At 31.8% G+C, this 21020-nt stretch overlaps 1 protein-coding gene across 11 annotated transcripts in view; it reads right to left on the minus strand.

Annotated features, from left to right (window-relative positions):
* The window catches only part of trio (trio Rho guanine nucleotide exchange factor), a 1562448-nt gene that overhangs the window by 969809 nt on the left and 571619 nt on the right, over positions 1-21020 (minus strand). For all 11 annotated transcript variants that reach the window (XM_075373360.1, XM_075373356.1, XM_075373361.1 and 8 more), the window contains one exon: positions 4026-4206. In XM_075373360.1, coding sequence (XP_075229475.1) covers positions 4026-4204 — 179 coding nt within the window. In that variant the 5' untranslated portion in view covers positions 4205-4206. The remainder of the gene's footprint in view (positions 1-4025; positions 4207-21020) is intronic.

Below are 21020 nucleotides of genomic sequence, written 5' to 3' on the forward strand. Positions count from 1 at the left end.
CAGAAATTCAGGTGATATTCAACTTTAAAATGTGACGGCTTAACTATATACCATCATAAGTACTATGGAAAATACTGAATATCATTACTTTTATAGAAAGTAACTCTGAATAATACCTTACCTTACACTTCAGATGATTTTCACGCGTGTGACAATTTAGGAATATTACATACATAATTATATAAAAATTTAGATTACTTTTCCCGCATTAGCTAATAAATCGTTTCCATCTTTCATCCACGGCACCGCACGGCACATATACAGTATGTCTGAAAAGTTCCCGAACTAAATTAAATAAAAATAAAGATTTGAAGATAAACGAACAGCCTTCTTGAAGGTACTCACATCAGCCCTCTACATAGAACCCTTCACTAGATATACACTCGTTGCAGCGTCGGTAGAGCCCGTCAAAAGCTCTGGAGAAATCACTTTCTGGGATCCCCTTTCACTGCTCGGTGCAAGCTCTTTGGATCTCGGTACTAGGGCCGGATTCGATGAATGCGACCCATCAGGCGTTTCATTACTTCCAAACAGAATTTAGAATTCACGGTTTGACCAGTTGGGACAGTTTGACAAGTTGCGCGCGAACTTTCGCAAAATTTTCGTCGCGAACAGCTGTTGACGACGATTCTCTGTTGACATCCAATGATTCTCTACCGTCTTTAAACCTCTTCCCGCCACGTATATGTTGTATGACATGCGGTTTCATCGCTGGATGCTTGGTGTATCACAGAATAAGTTTCAATGAAGATTTTTAAAGTAGAACACAAAATGTTATAGCGATTCTCTGTTCCATGTCACGAGCTCGCACAAGGTCACATGAACACAACGTACGCGGCCGAATATAATTCGAGACTGGAGTGACGAAACGTGATGAAATTTTGTACACCCACTCGTCAGACATCGTACTACATAGTTCCTTGGTTGTCCGAGAGATGGCGTTACTCGTTCGACTATAAAAATTTATTCCGGGAACTTTTCAGATATACAGTACTGTGTAGTTATAAATCTCCATACCACATTTCCTTCGATCAAAAGAGAACTGGCGGTAAAATACGTCCCACCAAACCCAAAAAATGAAATTCTGTGGAAAATGTTGACGAATGAAAAGAATATTATTTTATCAACTTTCATAATAATTTGTAATACATAAATAGATGGTAACTCTAAAAAAATCTATTAAAATAGTATTAATGGATGTATTTAGAAAGAATAAAAGAAAATTAATTTGAATTGAATGGATTTTGCTAACTGAAGCAAATAGGGCAAATCATAAAGGACTGCTAATTAGCGGGGAGAATGTACGATTTATACAGACTACATAAAGGGCGTAGCTAGGGGGAAATATATTAGTTGAAGAGCTTTATATACTATGTACATATACACTCACCCAAGGTTACAATAGTGGAAAATGGACATCAGTGTCGGTCAATAGTACTTTCAATAAAGCCACCGGTCAGCGGTACTGTAGTCTTATTTTGCGGCACGGAACACGGAATGGATAAAGGGGAAGGAAGCGAGCAAAGACAGAAAGGCTAGCTAATTTTCAAAGGGAATGAATCTTCCTTCACTATATTGCTTTCCTACCTACACTAGCGATCCGAAATCCCAACGACACAGGAGAGGAAAGGAGAGATGGTGTTCACACTAAACCGCCTTTCTAACTTACTCATACTACCACTTTTGACAAGTACTACAGGCGTACTATATTATAAAGCTTTTACAACAAACCTTTAGTAGCATAGACCACACCTATTTACAAGACTTTACATAATTTGTATTTTTATATACATACATTTTTTCTAATAATAAACATTTAAAATGTTAAAATATACAAGTTACTTTTAATGTGTGTAATCCCATTACCAGATATTGCAGCATAATGTCGTAATTCTAAAAATAATTTGACCGTCCATTAAAGTAAGAAGTTAATTTCTTTCCTTACTATTGATTAATTCTCTCAAGTTTAAATTTATTAAAATACTTACAGGAGCTTCGATCTAATTATAGTTACTTAATGATAAATACAATTTGTATGGTATAAAAAATGACAAACCTGCCCGGGGTTATTATATACAATATATTATTATTATAATTTGATGTCGGAAACCATTATTTTATCATTTTAAGTCGGAAACCACACCTGAAAGTCTTTGTCTCATGCCGGAGAAATGATCTGTTTACCAAAAAATGTTTGCTAAGGAAAAGGAATTTAATAGAAATTAGTTAAAATAATTTTAAATTAATATGATTAAAGAACTACTAATAAAAAATCTTGACGGTAAACATTATATAAAAAGGGTCATAATTATTAAAAAAAAGAAAAAATATTTATCTTAAATGTACTTTGATTGCCTCTTCCTTCCTCTTTTCACTTATTTTATTAACATTTATTCCAGCTTCCTTGGTAAAGTACAACAAGAGTTAGGTAAGCCACCCTGTTTAAATATATGGCTCAGGTAAGGCCGCAACTTCTTTACTGAAAATACTGAGGAGGCGAAGCGATATAAACTGTCCAAGTTTCCTATCCAAAGGGTTGTAGGAAAACCCAAGCTAATGGGTGACGTCCAACCGGATAAAGTCAGGCTTCCTATGGAATTTGCTTATTAATTAAAAAAATAAAAACTATAGATAAGAAAATTGTATTATTATTATTATTTTAGGATCACCACAAATGAACCCACCGGGTTGGCCTAGTGGTGAACGCGTCTTTCCAGATCAGTTGATTTGGAAGTCTACAGTTCCAGCGTTCAAGTTCTAGTAAAGGCAGTTACTTTTATACGGATTTGAATAACAGATCGTGGATACCGGTGTTCTTTACTGGTTTCAATTAACCACACATCTCAGGAATGGTCGCAATTAGACTGTACAAGACAACACACTTTATTTACACTCATACATATCATCCTCTGAAGTAATACCTGAACGGTAATTCCCGGAGGCTAAACAGGAAAAAGAAAGGAAGGAAAAATCTATTTTTACAGGTTTGTATATACAAAGGATGTTTCAGAAAGAAACGAAAAAAATTTCAGCACATGTTCTACATGTCTATTTTAAAAGTAAAATGTCTTATATTCTTCTTCATGTTCAGTTAAAGAGATTTTCTCAAACGTAAATTTTCTTCAGATTTGGTTGGAAAATTTTATTTATTTATTTTTTTACGGTCAATTTAACAAAATTATTGTTAAACTTAAAAGAATGTTTTCTGCGACAAAAGTGTATGATTTACAATAATTTTTCAAAAATTACTAGATACAGTCCTAGGACCGGTTTTATTGATTTTTCAGGTCAAAAACTATACGAAATAATCAAATTAATCCCTTAATTTAAATTCAGAAAATGTCACTATAGCTTCATTTTATCTTGGTATATAAATCAGGAAAACATTTTTCGCAAGTTGTAACTCATAAACGAAGCATTTATAGATCATGGATTTCTTTTTCTTTTTTTTTTCATTTGTATAATATATCCTGAAATTATTTCCTTTTCTTCTTCAGAGAGGCGTATTCACACATACACGCGCACGTGCGCACACACAACATATCTTCCAGCAATATATCTTTTACAAACGAAGATGACAATGGGAAGCCTCTCTTTAAATTATGAGTTTTCAGAATTTAAAAAAAAATTTCCCACACGTGCTAAATATATTGTTCAAACGTAACATTCTAAAAAATAAAGTACGTACATTTCAGTATTAAATAAAATTCTTTGAAAATGTTTCTGAGAAAAAATTGTTTTACAATAATTTTATTAGAATAGTAACGTTATTCAATAAATATATTAAAATATTCTATCAATATCGAACAAATTTTGGGAAATTCGTCTATTTAATTTACCAAAATAATTGTAACTGCAATGTTAAAGCAAATATTTAGCACCTGTTGTACCTCATACGATCCGAAGTAAAAGAAATAAATAAATATATATATATATGTATTTCAAATATTAAACAATTTCAAAAAAAAAAAAATTGTATAATCTAAATTATATTCATATATGTAGCTATTTCATTTAGAAATTACCTTGGTATAGCTAGGAGGTACTGGAGAAGGCGTCGGTAATCATCGGGCTTGGCGCGGTCCCGACGTGGAGTGGCTGGAAATGTAAGTACCGGACCACCTCTTCGGTCCCGGCCACCACTAAGCACTGCCAGTTTCTCCTGTAGCAGTGCTAATACGTCCAGGGCCCGCAGCCCGTCCATGTCTGAAAATAGAAAAAAATACAATTATAAAATGAGGTCAAATTACATATATTATCAGTTATTTATCAATATTATTATTTTTTTTTAGATTGATCAGCTAAGGGATATTTAATCACACATTAAATATCAATAATTTTTGGATAAATAAAACCATCTGTATCTATAAAAGACATACTATTAATTATTTTAATACGCGTTAATTAACCACGTTTTCTTAATATTTTTAACTTTCTGATATGAGATTCCTCAAAAGCTGGTTGCATGATACAAGTGCTTTAATATTGGTGGCAAATATGTAGAAAAGAAGATTAAAAAGGCTTTCACGTAAAAATAAAAATGTTATGAAGAGTGTACTTGTTTTTTTTTTTTTTTAATTTCAAAACTACTGTAAATACATGTCTCGTGTGTGTGTAAATATAGAGCCAAGCATTTGTAACAAATTTCAACTTTTTGGGTCAACGAGTTTTTAAGACATGAAACTACAACTATTTAGAAATAATATTGAATATTCGGCTCTCTAAATCCGATTGATTTAAAACTTCGGAATCTTCAGTTACTTAAAGTGCTTTCATCGTATTAAATCTCAGTTTTTTACAACCACTAAAGAGTCAAAAATTAAAAATTGTGAAACTCCCTCCCACAATTTTGTTGAAAACTGATTCTATCAATGCGATATATAAAACCTTTTTGAGCATTTTCAAAGAATTTATGTTGAGACAGTATGAATATATTAATCGAAATACAAACTAAAACATCAACTTACATATATGAGGGTAGTCTAAAAAGTAATAAACTGTACGCATGCGCACGAAAACGAAGATATGGAACGACTTACGGCAACCGGCTGTGTGTTGCCTGAAGTACCCCAAAGCAGACCATATAAGTTGTTCAGGCTCTATTAAGTGTGTAACGATGTCAGTACAATCCGAAGACGAAGCATAAATGAATTCGGATCGCATAACAAAATTCGAGCAATACGCATACACCAAATTCGAAACCTTAAGAACCAATAATTTATCAATCATTAAGGACAGTGTGTGTTGATAATACTGTAGATCGCAGCACCGCATAAAAAGTTTAGAGATGGCAAAAGGAGTATAGCAGATGAGCCATTCTCCGGTCGACCGTCTACTGCTACAGAAAACTGTTTCTACTGTTGTCACAATGATCGTTGAACACCAACGCATAACATTGTGAAAAATCGAAAAAGCTGGAATACTAAATACTACAATCCACCACATTTTAACAGTACATTTGCACAACAAAAGGTCGTAGCGCAAAGGGTACCACACCGACTCAATGAGCAGCAAAGAGCGACTTGTTCCGAAATCGCACGAGAACTGCTAACACATGAAAGAAAAGGCGAGCTGTTCTTGAATCAAATGGATTAAATATGGGTATGTGGTTTTGAACGTGGGAAGTTACAGTGCAGTATTTGGAGGAGTTTCGGGACCAAACAATGCAGTGATTTTTCGGGACCAAAGAGATGTCGTCGCATGCAGTCAATAGCGAAGAAAATGATAATTTTCGCTGACGATAAAGTGGATATTATAGCTACTGGTAGAATGGAAAATGGAATGCAAAACATCATTCGGAAGGTTTTGCAACCGAAAGTTCGATAAATGCGTCCAGAAAATGATCGAAAGTGGTGTGTCAATTTTGCATGGCAAAGCCAACCCATATATTGAGAGTTCTTTCGTTGATTTTCAATAATTATAATTAGGAAACGCTTCGCTATCCACCATACAGCCCTTGTTTGTGTCCGTCAGACTTCTATCTCTTTATAAAGAAAAAACAAACACTCTGAGAAATTCATTTTAGCAGTCCAAGAGTGATCAGGTTACCGTGACCCAAGAAATTTGACACCTTAGCAAAGGTCGTCTCCTGACAGAAATTCAAAAGCTGCTAGTCGTTGGCGAGCGTGTATTACATTTGGAGGGGAATATATTGGAGGACTGCAAACTTGATTTAGTATATAAATAAATTTTCTTTGAATCCTGATGAACTGTGAATTATTTTTTTTAGAACACTAGCATATAATAAATTTTTAGATAAAAGAAATAAACCAAATTATGTGTTCTCATACTAAAAATGTATGAATTATTGAAAAAACATTGAAGTTTAAATTCCAAAAATAAATAAGTATATCGAATCGTATCTTTCGACATGAGACTTGTGAGTTCTCCGATCATACATACGTTTCCATTTCAGCACACCATCTATACCGTTATACGGGAAATATACGGCAGGGATATAAAAAAAAAAAAAATTCACTCAAAACATGGAATTTGGAAATTCAGAATCAAAATTGGATTTTTGTCTGTCGTGTTATCCCTTCCACTACGTAATCTAATGAACACTACCAATATTCTTTGATAGCTGGTGTTTAAACAAAAAAAAACTTATTTAAAAATGATCGATATTAGTCTGGCAAAGATTTAATCTTTTAATGATGATTTCAGCACATAAGCTCCAAGCTTGTGACAAAGGAATATGAAATGGAAATTTTGTGAAAACATGCAATGCCTGACCGGGATTCGAACCCGGAACCTCGGAATGAAAGAGCGAGACGCAACTATCCGCCTCGGCGATCGGCATTTTACGAAACCCCACAGACATAAATTGCACAATTGTTTTGGGGGGGGGCATCATATTGAGCCCTACCCTATTAGTCTAAATGACTTCTTGATACTAAACATATTTCAATTTCGTAAAAGCACATTTTTTGGTACACTTTATTCATAATTTGGAATAATATAAAGAAACTTATGAAAAAAAAACAAGCCATAAAAAAATTAAATTTTTTTTTTTAATAAGTATCTTTCATGTTTTAGGTTTATTTCATAAGAAAGCTACCTATTGTAATGGGTACCATGATTCGACTTCTGAAAAATTTCGACATATCTTTGCGTTTCACATCCCAGACCCCAAAACCACCACCGTCAGCTCAAACGTTTATATACAATTATATATATATATATATATATATATATATATATCCCAAAATCTGAATCGAGTTCGTTAACGGTCAAAATAAGGAAATGGAACATTTCGAAAAAATAAAATATTGCTATAACTTTTTTATTAAGTAAATTAACGAATTTATTTAAAGTTCCTATATTTTTTGGATAAGTGTCAAAAACCTACTCCAGTAAACATTTTTGATATAACCAACCATTGCCTGAGGGGATGGAAAAAATGGGGGGGGTTTTGAAAACAAAAAAATCATATCTCCCTTAATAGGGAAGTATTGCATCGGTTTAAAGTGGTTGTTAGTCCTCTAAACATTACCTAAAACTTTTGTCTAAGGCAATTTTTTATAGGACCAACCCTTAACCCTTATGGCAAGGGATGACCAAAACCAAAACACAAAAAAAAACAAAATATCGCTATAACTTTCTTATTAAGTAAAATACTGAATTCATTTAAAGTCCTTACAATTATTTGAATAAGAGCCTAAAACTTATCTAAGTAAAGTTTTTTGATAAACTCAACCACTGGCCCATGGTGAGAAAAAAATGGGGTTTTGAAGACAAAAAACATAAACCTTAATAGACATAGTATCCAATCGGTTTATGGTTAGTCCTCTAAACATTACCTAAATCCTTTGGCTGTTACAATTTTTGATGTAACCAATACTTACGGCAAGGGATGACAAAAATTTTGTTGGAACTGTAAGATGGGGCTGTCGTATACTGAACATGTGAAACTTTCTTTTCCATGCAACCATTGTCGTATTAAGTAAATTTGAAGTTTTTCTTTATTTTAAGGTGGACATTTTTTTCATCCTCTAATTAGCACCGGTGAAATCTATCTCCGCCTTCCGGCGTGTCGAAAGGGATTTTTTATATTGTAGTCTCTGATCTCTTCATTCCCGAAGTGTACTTGATTCAGCCTGAATTGAGCATACAACATGATGTGAGGCAGTAATTTTTTTTTTTTTAAATACAAAAATTAAAATTAAAACACGAAACAAAAAGTTATAATTTACTAAAATCAAACAAACTGCTCACTTACTTATGAACACCATTACACAAACACTATATTAACATAGGAAACAAATTGCTACTAAAAATGTATAATTTTTATTTTATGTAACTTTAAACGAACCGAGAAAAATTGAAGCTAAAATAACATCCATGAATTGAATGTTTGAATAAATTGTACTTTAAAAAAATTATTTTACATTCATTACGCTATCTGGATTAAATTAAATACGAAGGTCAAAAGGATTCAAATAATTATTATGTTACAGTATTATGAATTAACAGCTCCAATGAACATCATAGCAACAAAATAAAAAGTTATTTCAAAAACAAATGTAGGAGTACTTGCGTCAGATTTGTTACACAAAGCAAAAGCGAGAGAGAAAAATCATAAACAAATAATAATACAAAGTGTTGTTTATTTTAGTAAATATATTCTTTGTTTAATGATTCTATTTATTTTTTTTTTCTAAATTAAACTTATTTACTGTTTTACACTCAAAGTATTTTTAATGAAATAAAATATAAAACCTGGTTAATATTAACTATTTATAAAAACAAGATTAAATAAATCTACATCTGATGATGACAGATATAAAAATTATCTTTATTGTTATTTTCCTTTAAATTTTACATACGTTTTAATAAAATGAGAATATACATTTATATATATATTATGAACTTATATTGCATTTAAAAAAAAATCATCTACAGAGTAAAAGTAATTTTTTCCTGCTAATTTGATTCTATTAAAAACAAAAATTTCTCTACGTTTTAATGCTATTGCAGTATCGACCGATAATTACTATTTTAATAAAAATTTTTATTTTATAATTATTAAATAATTGTCCTTTATGAACAAAAACGTAAAAAGTGAATATAAATATTTCTTTATGCATCATCCTTTGATAAATTTTAAGATCTTCAATTTTTATATTTAAGAATAAATACTGAACTTTTAAAATAATTTAAAGACTAACTTTAGTTTCGCAATATTTCTCTAAAAGTTAAATGGGGAAAAAGGTAAAGGGGTCAGCGCTACGGTATTTTTCCGGTTGAAGGTCGACCAGACAGAGGCTTAGCCAATCCAATTTTATTTTTAACGCTATTTATCGGTTCGAGTTATTTACAATAGGTTCTAATCAGCCACACAATCAGTAACAAGTGCAGACCGACTTTCTAAGAGAGTAAGTAAAATGTTTAGAAATAATAATTATTATTTGATATAGTCTGGTTCCAATCGTTAAATATACCTAACGTATTTACAGAAATTTTAATTTGTTATTTGCGATTAAGACGTGTTAAATCGTTTTTACGTAGAACGACATGAATTACATGCAATTTCCTAAAACAGCATAACCGTATCAAGAACTTATAACAAAGGAAACTGAGGTAGTCTCACATCCCTTCATTGTACACTAGAATATATTGCCCCAACAGTACACCAAGTCATCTGAAATTTAGTTGATATTCAGTCCCACAAGTGACATCTTCTCTGTTCACCATACACGACAGGTTGCATACTGAACCTCATTAAATATAGTCCCTTTTATAACTTACTTATTTTATACTAACTACAGCCGTAAGAAATATTGGAATAAAAAGTGTAAAACAAAATATTAATCTGATAAGATGAATAATGCGACGCATTACATCAAATCAATAGAGGTAACGAAGAAAAATGTATTCTCGACTAAAGGTTTATTAAAATAATGCATATATATAATCAACCAAGATTGTTTATATTTAATTTCTCAAACATGATACCGCTGATATGTTAAATAAATAAATTAATAATTAATATAATCCACCTTACCAACACTTTGATATGTTCTCTAGATCTTTCAGCTTACTTGGAAGCTATGATCAGGGGTTAAAATAAATGTATAAAGTCAAACTTTAAAAAATCATAGTTAAAATTTAAAATTAAAAACTTTTTCCTTCAGTATACTAGTAGGACCGGAAAATCATGACAGTTTTTAAATTTTAACTATGATTTTTTTTAAACTTTGACTTTAATGCACTAATTTTACCGACTGGTAATAATTTCCAAGTAAGCCGAAATATCTAGAGAACATAACGTGCTGGTAAGGTGGATTATATTAATTGTTAAATTATTTCATTATATTTATAAACAACAATGAAAAAAAGTGAAATTTTTACCTTATTTTTAAATGAGTTTTTAAAAAGATTTATTACTACATTTCGTCTAACTAATGAATGAATTAATATTTATAACTAATGCGATTTTTTTAAAGCAGATATAATATAACTTCGGTTAGGAAAGATGCAAGGCATACATTTTTTACTATTCTTTAACAACAATATAAAATTTTATATATATAAATAAATAATAACTCTATTAGATTTATTTATAATTTGAAACCACTCATTTATTACATTATATTTCAAAATGAACAAAAAGTTTTGACGCGTGGAAAATTAAAGAGAAACTTGAGAAATACACTCTCTCCCAACACTCCATACAGTGCATTTCCCCTCGAACTTCTGTTTCGTACGCACGAGTGAGTATAGACACGTTTATAATTAAGATATACGAGGAAAGCAGTCTTATCAGCGTATTACCGTATGTAGTAATTAAAATATTTCATTACTTATATTACGAAATATTAAACGTACTTACATTAAAACAAACACATCTGTAATTACCATATTTGCTCGAATACACGCCGAAGCCCATTTCTGAATTTAATCTTCAGGAAAGAAATTGGTAGAATTTTTTTCCCACCAAATAAAATTTTACTAATAATAATAAATTAATTTCGAAATTTATTATACATAACTATATAATACTACACATACTTTTTATTATTCTTTTATATTAGTATTTTATTATAATATTTTTAATATTATACTGGTTTAATGTGTTATTATTATTTTTTTTTAAATCTGACAACACAGTAGTAGGACCGTCAGCTGTGAGTAAAAGTCCTATAACTGTGGGTTATTTCTGGTGCACAGCTCACACATATACAGTATTTAGTTATATGAAAAAATTTATAATTTTTTCATATAATACTTTTTTCGTTTATTTAATTCTATGATTCTAATTAAACCGCAAGCGTATACCGATAGATATTTAATTCGCATACCGATATATTTAATTCTCACGGATGTGGCGGTACTAGCGGCGACGGTCGGCACTAACTAAACTAATGTAGTTTCACAAATTACATAAAAAACGTTTCACTTGTACAGTGAAAGACTGGTGTAGCCCCGAGGATGGAGACCGAGTTATCTTTTAACACTTTAAATATTATTCATTTATTTAATTCTACCCCTCGCCTGTGACGTCACAACATAGCAGACGACTACAACAGCATTTTATGGGGTTGACATTTTTTTGCAAATATTGTTATTTTTTAATTATTAACAAATGTGCCTAAGAAAAATATGGCCTTAATTAGTCGAAATTTCAGATACTGAGGGTGATCTCCCTCTACAGCCTTACTCCCTTCACCTTTTAAGTTGAAAATTTAATTTATATAGAAGTAATCTGACCGAGTTTGGTCAAATCAGTCTAGAAGTCCTTAAGATAAAAGGTGTTTTAAAGGCTAACACCGAGCACATAAACGAACATTATCCGGAAAATTTCCATCTGGTGTTTTTTGGGTTCCTTAGATGTTAAAACGTAGGTGAAAAACGCATATGCTCAAATTGGACCGATTACAATATATTCCCATCTAGAGCTATAGCTCTGCTTATCGCTATTAGAGGGGAAAGTAAAAATTAAAATAAATGAAATAAAAATTATTGTTTCACGGAAATGAGAAAATGGAAAACAATTTAAAAAAAATTAAATTAGTCTATGTAACTAATTTAATCATCCCTTTTCTTTAAAAGTTTGAAAATGCAATCCTGTGTTTTAAATCTACCTTCATTCTAATTTAAAAAGCCAATATCTTTATGGAAATATGATTTCTTAATTAGATACCATTATTAATAATAATAATTAACTTAACATAGTTTTTAATACAAATATAAAATGTAATAAGTTCTTCCATCCCGAATATAGGGAAAAAAATAATAAACTACGAAAATAACTTAAAAGTTCGGTCAAATTAAAATATGTGTCCCCGCATATAGGTCAACCTCACATTTTATCGGAGAATATGTAGGAAAAATCGATAAATAAGTAAGAAAAGCCGACCTATATTCGGGAAAATACGGTAACCTACTTTTCAAGGTTTTCTTACTTTTTACGCCCATTTAACTTACTAGATGGTCGAGGAGGGAGTGACAATGCTGTGACCGAGAAATAAAAAATAAACACTCAAACAAGATACTTCTCTAATTCACGATTACCAATAAATAAACCATTTCAGTTATACCAAAAATGGAAAAAAAACTGGTATTAGCTAAAATAATTTAATTCAACAACCTTTATCGGATCAAAGCGATAAATTGTTCAGTTGTATTCGTCTACTTAAGTTTACTCACTCGGCCACCGGCGTAGTAAAATAAGTCGAATCTACATCTGTAGTAAAACAAAATATTTTAATTTGTATAACCTAAAATGTATCATATTAGCTAATTTTTTCACAAAGAAACCCTACTAAACAATGATGAACTAATTTCAGAACGGTAGGTTTACCGTAATATTGCTAGCTTAAGAGAAAATATTTTTATCACTTAACAACCAAGTCATCATACTATTAATTATCTAGATATCTTCAGAATAGATACATATTTAGTAAGTATTCATAAGTAGTAGCGATTTCTGTTCATAGAATGTACCGTAGCTATATAATACACTATGTTTAATAGGCTATGATGTATTGTTAACTACAATTTTACAAGAAATAGTTGTGCAAGATATTGTTAAAATTTAATTGGTCTAGTTAAATCGATCTTCTAGATCTATACCGATAGTGTTTAATTAATGTAACATTTCGAAATACAACTAACAAATTAAATTTTTTAATGATAAAATAAAATTGGATTTCTTATATAAAAAAAAAAAAAAGATGGTGCGTGGGTTTGTTCATTTGTTTGTTTATCATGTCCTCACATTTATATTTTAGCTGCTACTGTCGCAGAGTGGACCAGTGGTGGTGTACCGGAAGGATTCGCACGACAACTCTCTCCCGCTAGAAGCAGTCCGTTGTCGATTAATTTACAAATTATTTTATTTAATTTCTAAGCGTAGATTATTTTCATTTATATTTTATATTTGTATTTTTATTTTTAATTTTTTAATTTTAATAATAAAAGAAAGGAATTACTAGTCAATATTTCCCCCACCTTTAGCCTCCGGGAATCACCATCAGGTATTACTTCAGAGGGTGAATGAGGATGATATGTATGAGTGTAGTCTTGTATAGTATAAAAAAGTCGACCATTTTTGAAATGCGTGGTTAATTGAAACCTAACCACCAAAGAACATCGGTACTAGATAATATTTAGCAGTAAAATGATAATTCTTTATTTGGCGGGAAAGAGTCGTCGTTGGTGCGCATCCGGCCTGCGCAACACGTGGTCCGCTCTCCGTCAATAGCAACAGCTCGACTGGTAACTAACAAAACCTAACATGAACACAAACAAGGCTAAACAAAGAAGACGGCATTCCCGAGCCAATTAGTTTCCTGTTATCAATATGGCTACCATTAAACATTATATTTCTATTAAAAACTATTAAATTCTACAGATCAACTCACTCCTTAATCCTATTTTAAACATAAACACACTAAAATGTTCAGAAAAATATTCTCTACACACTAATATTTCTTTTCTTAAAATATTTCGGTAAAATATTTAATATTCTCACAAACATGAGGATACGAACGCGTCGAGGGTCGAGGAGCCAGAACCCCCCTGGCTAGACGGTCGGGCGAGCAAAGCGAGTCCTCACCGGGTAGTAAATATATTCATTTACATTTAAAAAATATCATTTCACAGAAAAAAATATATAACGGATATTTCAAAAATGTTTCTTTAAAATTTAAAGGTCTTGCATTTAACATTACATATTCCTATAAAGGATTATAATAACAACAAAGAAATAAAATGAAGAAAAAAATAAAAGTATGAACTATTATAGAACGCCCTCAAAATAATTAATATACTAAATACAGTATATGTAATTATTTCCCCTCAGTTCTTTTATACTATAAAATATATTTATTACCTGTAAAAATAAATCATGCTATGGAAAAATATTAAAAAACGAACTAACATAACCTATCAAAAAACACAGACATAAATATGTATGTATGTGTGCATGCATGCGTGCCTGGATGTATAGTTGAAATTAACCATGCGTGTAATTGTATAACTTTCTATGTCAACAGGAACCACTTCATAATTAATTAATTACAGTTTCAAGGCTTAATTAATCAAACTAAAAGATATATCATCCACGAGGGTGTGTACGTATGTACAACCGTGCGCGTACATGTATACGCTTGTTTAAAAAGATAGAAAAAAAGAAATGTGTATAAAAGGGTGTTCTTGTTTCAGTTCATTGCATACGGTGGATAGAAACCTTTGACATACCTATACTCGTCGGTTATTCCTCATACGATGGGCGGATGGATGGATACAATATGCTACAGCAATACAAATATACTCACACACACACACACACACACACACATGTACGCACAAACGTGGATTTCACTGATACCGCTTTAATATCAGTTTCTCCTATAGAAATGAGATATACTGTTGGCTGTTCTATAGTAAATTTAACCTTTATGTAAGGCAGAAGTTTATAGGAGAAGCATTAAGATGTGAATATAGTTTCCTAACCATTTTCTTCCTCACTTCAACCGTTAACCGTTAAAATTTAATCAATCCCGCATACTAACACAAAAGCTTAAACAGAATAACATACATGAATGCAGATTAGAGTATATATACCTATAAAACTTAAATATTAGCAAAGCAAATAATCAACGGATTAACACTGTAACTAAAGTCAGCAGAGATTCTGCAATATTTCATTAAATACTGTTAACGGAATTTAATTACAACAAATTAAAGATCACTTAAGAATAATGACTAAATAAATATATATTACTAATATTATTATTATTATTACTACGATTTATTATTTCGATGCTTATCCTCGCAATTTTACTCTATATAACGGATTTTACAAAGGATTATGTTAGATTTTCTTTATGATTTTTTAAGGTTTCTTTTTTTGACGATCCTTATTAGAAAGTCCCAAACAGTTAAGTGCATATTTTAATGTTTATTATCTGTTCATGCACTTTTCACATATAGAATAGTCCATAACGCTGCCCTATTTAAGGTAGGTAGCTTTTGAAGGACGTTGGCGTAACTATAAGGGGAAATTTGGAAGCTATTTACACGATGATTCAATGAATGAAATAACTGATTATTAACGGAAAGTTTTGCCGAAAGACTTTTCGACAACATCGAAATTTCCTTCTAAAGAAATAGAACATCATCTTTTATCATTAAACCATGCCCGTTTATTTACTCCCATCTGTTGCCTGATCATTGTGTCAAAAACATGATCTGAGATGATACAGCACGCTGGAGATGTAAAAAAACTTAGTTCTACGGTTTTCAATGTGAAAAGGGCTATCAAATAGTAGATGATCAAGTATCTGGCCGATAAAAATGCATTAAAGTAACCATTTTTATAAAGAAATGAAGACTGTATGACGTTTTACTCTTTTAAACGATTTAATTTTTTTTATTACAGATCCTTGAAATGACTGAAGTTGTTTTAAATTTATAATCCTAACTTGTATAAAACAAATATTGTAAAATAAAAGACTAAATCATGTTATTATTACAAAAAAGTATGTTTAATAGTACTTTTAATTTTTTTGTTTGAAAATTTAATTGCCATGCTTCACTTTCTAAAATAACAGCTTCAATTTTTGTTCCTAAAAAAAATTCGATTGTTTTGTTTTTGTGCATCTAGAACAAATTTTTTTTCGAAGGGCGAAAAACGCTTTTGCGTTATAATCGTTCGGAACAAACATTAAAAAAAGCACACTTCCATATTTATTAAGTAGTCGAATACAGATGCACGGCCTTAGAAACAAGATATTCTCAATGGCATCATTGTACTGTTTCCTAGTACATCTTGGATCTTAATACCTAATTTAAAATACGACTCAATAACGAATAACACACACAGTCCATAAGGATGAGGTGTATCGTTAGTTGGAGTCGCAGCGCGAACAGAAATGGATATTCGTAAACGGCAAATAATAATCTTCTCTCGACTTTTATTCCGGATTGATGGACTTCATGGAAACACAGTATCTTTGATGTATCGGAGCGAAAAGATACTTTAGGTAATTTTTTAAAACAATATAATTTTCTACTATAGAACCCTTCACCTTCTCACTTTCCTCGAATAGTATGTTCAACAGAATTAATAAAATCGTCGGTAGTAACACGAGTGGTGAAAGACTGTTGGCTCGATGCGCATTTAGCAGCGGAATCCGCACGTTCATTATCAAGGATTTCCACATGGCTAGGGATCCAGCAGGAAGTCACTTATGTGTTGCGACTGTTCTACTCAGCTATTGCATTATGAATTTCGATGACGATAGAATACAATTCTTCTAACGCTTAGACTGCACTACACGATCGCTACAAATGAGGATGTGACGGTATTTTGGGTTAATGATATTCAATGGCTTATTGATGGCGTACTGTTCAGCATTCTAGACACTTGTAATACCAGGTAGATCGAACATATAGGTGCTGTAATTTACAACAAAAGCTCATCCAGTGTTATCATTCTGTTTCGATCCATCTGAGTATAATACTGCGTCTGGGTTGTCTTGGGTAGAAATTGGTAAAACATTTGTTGAAAGACGATAAGAGTTTTTGATTTTTTACTGTATATGGTGAAATTGTAATTAAAATTTACAGTCAGATACCGTGCGCTGACTCGGCCAATCAGGAATCTCTAATAACTGTATTCGGGCGACGCAGAGCGTCAACAATTTAACAATTCGGCTAGTCTCCTGTCCCTGACTGCCTTCTCATTTTTTTTTTATTCCCTACCCCCTGGGCCGGATCCACAACAAAGCAAAGCACAGCCCAGGGGGTTGTCTACTCAAACCGGCCTCCCTGTCCGCCGGCCAAAAGTCTAGTCCCACAGGTCATCCCGTCGGTTAGATCTTTTCATGGCCTGCCTCTAATCCATAAGGTGAGGTATGCATGCCCGACTATGTAGTTCCTAGACCCCACCCCAGAAGCCGGGACACGGTCTTGACGCCAATGCGTCCAGGCATTTCAGCCAACCGTTTCAGCAACCTTCTGATTGGCTGAAACGGTCAACACCGATCAGCCTGCCAACTCCGTTCGAGCTTGATGACAAGCTTCAACGGTTCTTTTAAGAACCGGTCGAAATTGAGACTACCGAGCTACCCCTATCGTTGAAGTTGTAATTAGTGGAGCTTTCAAATCAAATAGCTCTTCTGTGAACCAATTATAGCAAATACCAACCTGCTTTAATTAATGATATTCAACTTATTAAGCAGCCATTTGTAGGGCCAATAATATTTAAGGCCCCTCTTGTTCTTCTCCGGTGACAAGATTTAAATACAGAAGAACTAATCTTAGAACAGAAGAAAAAACTGAGTAATCGCAACATACCGAAGCATTAATCTTCGGTAAATGCTTTAAAACTTATGTTAAGAAGTTACAAATGATTTTACAAAAGTTTTGAAAACGAAGTAACTTTAAAGAAATAAAATACAAAAGAATCAATCTCTGATGATATTAGAGCTGAAATTAGAAATTAATTATGTTTAACAATATTGATATTTACTTAAAGAAGAAAATATAGCTTAAAATAATCAAAAGATAAAAGTAAGTTTTAGAATTAAGTAATAATTAAAATATATAATTGTTAGACAGGAATATTAAAAATTATGGACGTCGTAAGGAAGACATTAAAAAAGGAAGAAAGCATAAGGAAGTTGAGACTTTATACATATATAAATTTAAATCAAATATAGGATTAACAGAAAAATTCTTTCAAACATTTGTAATGACGCAAAAAATGGATAATTTAAAAGACAAAAAACAGAAATATTTACGTCTTTACGAAAGACGAAAAACAAACAGAAGAGAAAGAAGAAGTAAATCAGTTGGTTATACACGTACCAACCCACCGAGCTGATCTAGTAGTTAATGCGTCTAACCAAATCAGCTGATTTGGAAGTCGAGAGTTCCAGCGTTCAAGTCGTAGTAAAGGGTTACTTTTATACGGATTTGAATACTAGATCGTGAATACCGGTGTTATTTGGTGGCTGGGTTTCAATTAACCGCACATCTCAGGAACGGTCGAACTGAGATTGTACAAGACTACATTTCATTTACACTCATACATGTCATCTTCATTCATCCTCTGAAGTAATACCTGAACGGTAATTCCCGGAGGCTAAACAGGAAAAAAGAAGGTTATACACGTACCAAGGATAGTTAATTTACTAAGGAATGCAGAAGGTAAAACTGTATGGACAAAAAAGGTCACAATAAACCGATCAACTAAAGATTTAATACACAACAAATATGTTAAAAATTAAAAGATAAACAAACATACATCAGAAAAAAATTAAGAAATGAATGAAACCAGTCAAGTGACTGACGATATAAAAAAATGAAAATCACAGATGATTACGATTTGAAAGCCCAAGACTAAAATCTAAACTCATCAATGCGAGAATATTTTAATAGAAGAGTACGAATAACATGTAAAAATTATGAGCTTGATGCGTTTTTTTTTAATCTGAAGCAGCAAAAAATATTTAAAAAGAGAAGAAAAAACTATAGTGGAAGATAGCATAAATTTAAGGTAAATTTAATTTTTTTATTTTTAAAAATAAATTCAAAAATCAAATTTTAACAATTTGTCAAACAAAAGGAAAACAAACAAAATTGTAACAGTCTTGATTAAAGCTGCTTCTTTATTACATTTCTTTACAGTTTATCTGCATTATCCCCACACTCTAAGAATATATCTTTAAAAGTCGTTAAAAACACAAAGAGTCTATTTGAAAAAGAAGTATATCCCTTTTCAATTTATTTTATTCGCGTAGGTTCTAAATTTGCGGAGTGTGCACGATGAAAAAAGACTTTTTGAAGCAGTTTCGTTAAAGCTAATACGATATCTATATATAACGTTCCAGTAAATCAATTATGTATAATGAAAAAGAAAAAAAAAACGGGAACTTTTTTCTTAGAATCTTATAAACCTTTGAACGTCATCGTTTGTTAATTACATGATTAATCAATAAAATAAAAGCGAAACGTACGAATAATTCAAGCGTCTTCGTCGCTTAATGTACCGTAAAGCATCTGGTCTTATTAAGACGGAACTCATTACTTTTATTAGAAGAAAAGTAATATTAAGTTAAGACCATTCATAATGGTGTACACCATTATTTTTGCAGTCAAAAAACTTTCCACCGTCCGCCTATGTAATTTTATTGAAAACATGTAGAAGGATTTCTTATTAGACAGAAAACAAATTTTCTTACTAAAAGTTCCAACTTTAATGGATTCATGCGGCCTAATTCTGGAAAAAGACGATGTAATTTTATACATAAATTAATTTATTTATAAAGTTACATTAATGTTAATTTAGAATTTATATATGTTTGTTTTTACCTCCGGGACCACCGTTACGTATTACTTAAGAGAATGAGATGAAAAACAATTTTTGTAGCGTGTGAAAATGCTACGCCTGACCGGGATTCGAACCCAGGACCTCCGGATGAAAGGCCAAGACGGTACCACTCCCACCACGGAGGCCGGCGCGAGTATATATATATATATATATATATATATAAGATGAAATCACACAAAGCAGATGTTCTTAAAAATAAAATAAAAAATCCCTTTCGGCACGCTAGAAGGCGGAGGTACATTTCACCGGTGCTAAGTAGAGGATAAATAAAATTTCCACCTTAATGTTAAGAAAAATTTCAAATTTACTCAATACGACAACGGTTTCATGTGAAAAGAAGTCTCACATATTTATCATACGGCAAGCCCCATCTTCTTACAATTTCAGCAACATTTTGGTCTTACAATTTGGCAACATTTTGGTTGTCGTAAGAGTTGGTCATATCAAAAATTGTTTCTAAGGTTTTAGGTAATGCAGATAACTAACGACCACTTAAAACCGATTCGATGCCTATTAAGAGAAGTACAATTCTTTTTGTCTTCGAAACCCCATTTTTTCCACTCCCTGGACCAATGGTTGGTGATATCAAAAAACTTTACTTAAATAAATTTTAGGCCCAGCCAAAGAATAGTAGGAACTTTAAACGAGTTCGACATTTTAGTTAACAAGAAAATTATTCCACCCCCTTGGTCCGATTTGCCCAATTACGAAGTGGATCGACATTTTGGGTCGTTATATTTTATTTATAAATTTGAAAGTGATTGGCGCAAAATTACGGCAGTTATCGTGTTCACAAGAAAGTGAAATATATTTATGAATGTATAAATAAACTTTTGAATTGACGGTGGTTTTGGGACCTGGGTAATGTGAAACGCGAAGATATGTCGAATTTTTCCGGAAGTCGAATCATGGTACCTATTATAATAGGTAGCTTTCTTATGAAATCTCTCTAAAAACCTCAGAGATGGTAAATTATTGTGTAGAAATTTTTAAATATAAATGTTACGTAAAAAGCGGTTTATTAATGCAGTAAGGTAACCGAATTACGAGCTCTTGATATCAGTTCTTGTCTTCAGCTTCAAAATTTTGGCAAATTGTGCAATTTTTTATTTACCTTTTTATTGTCCACATAAAAGCATTTTTAAAATGCATCTCCACTGAGTAAATCGCAAAA

The sequence above is a fragment of the Lycorma delicatula genome, chromosome 8, assembly GCF_047948215.1.
Source record: "Lycorma delicatula isolate Av1 chromosome 8, ASM4794821v1, whole genome shotgun sequence".
Taxonomy (NCBI): Eukaryota; Metazoa; Arthropoda; class Insecta; order Hemiptera; family Fulgoridae; genus Lycorma; species Lycorma delicatula.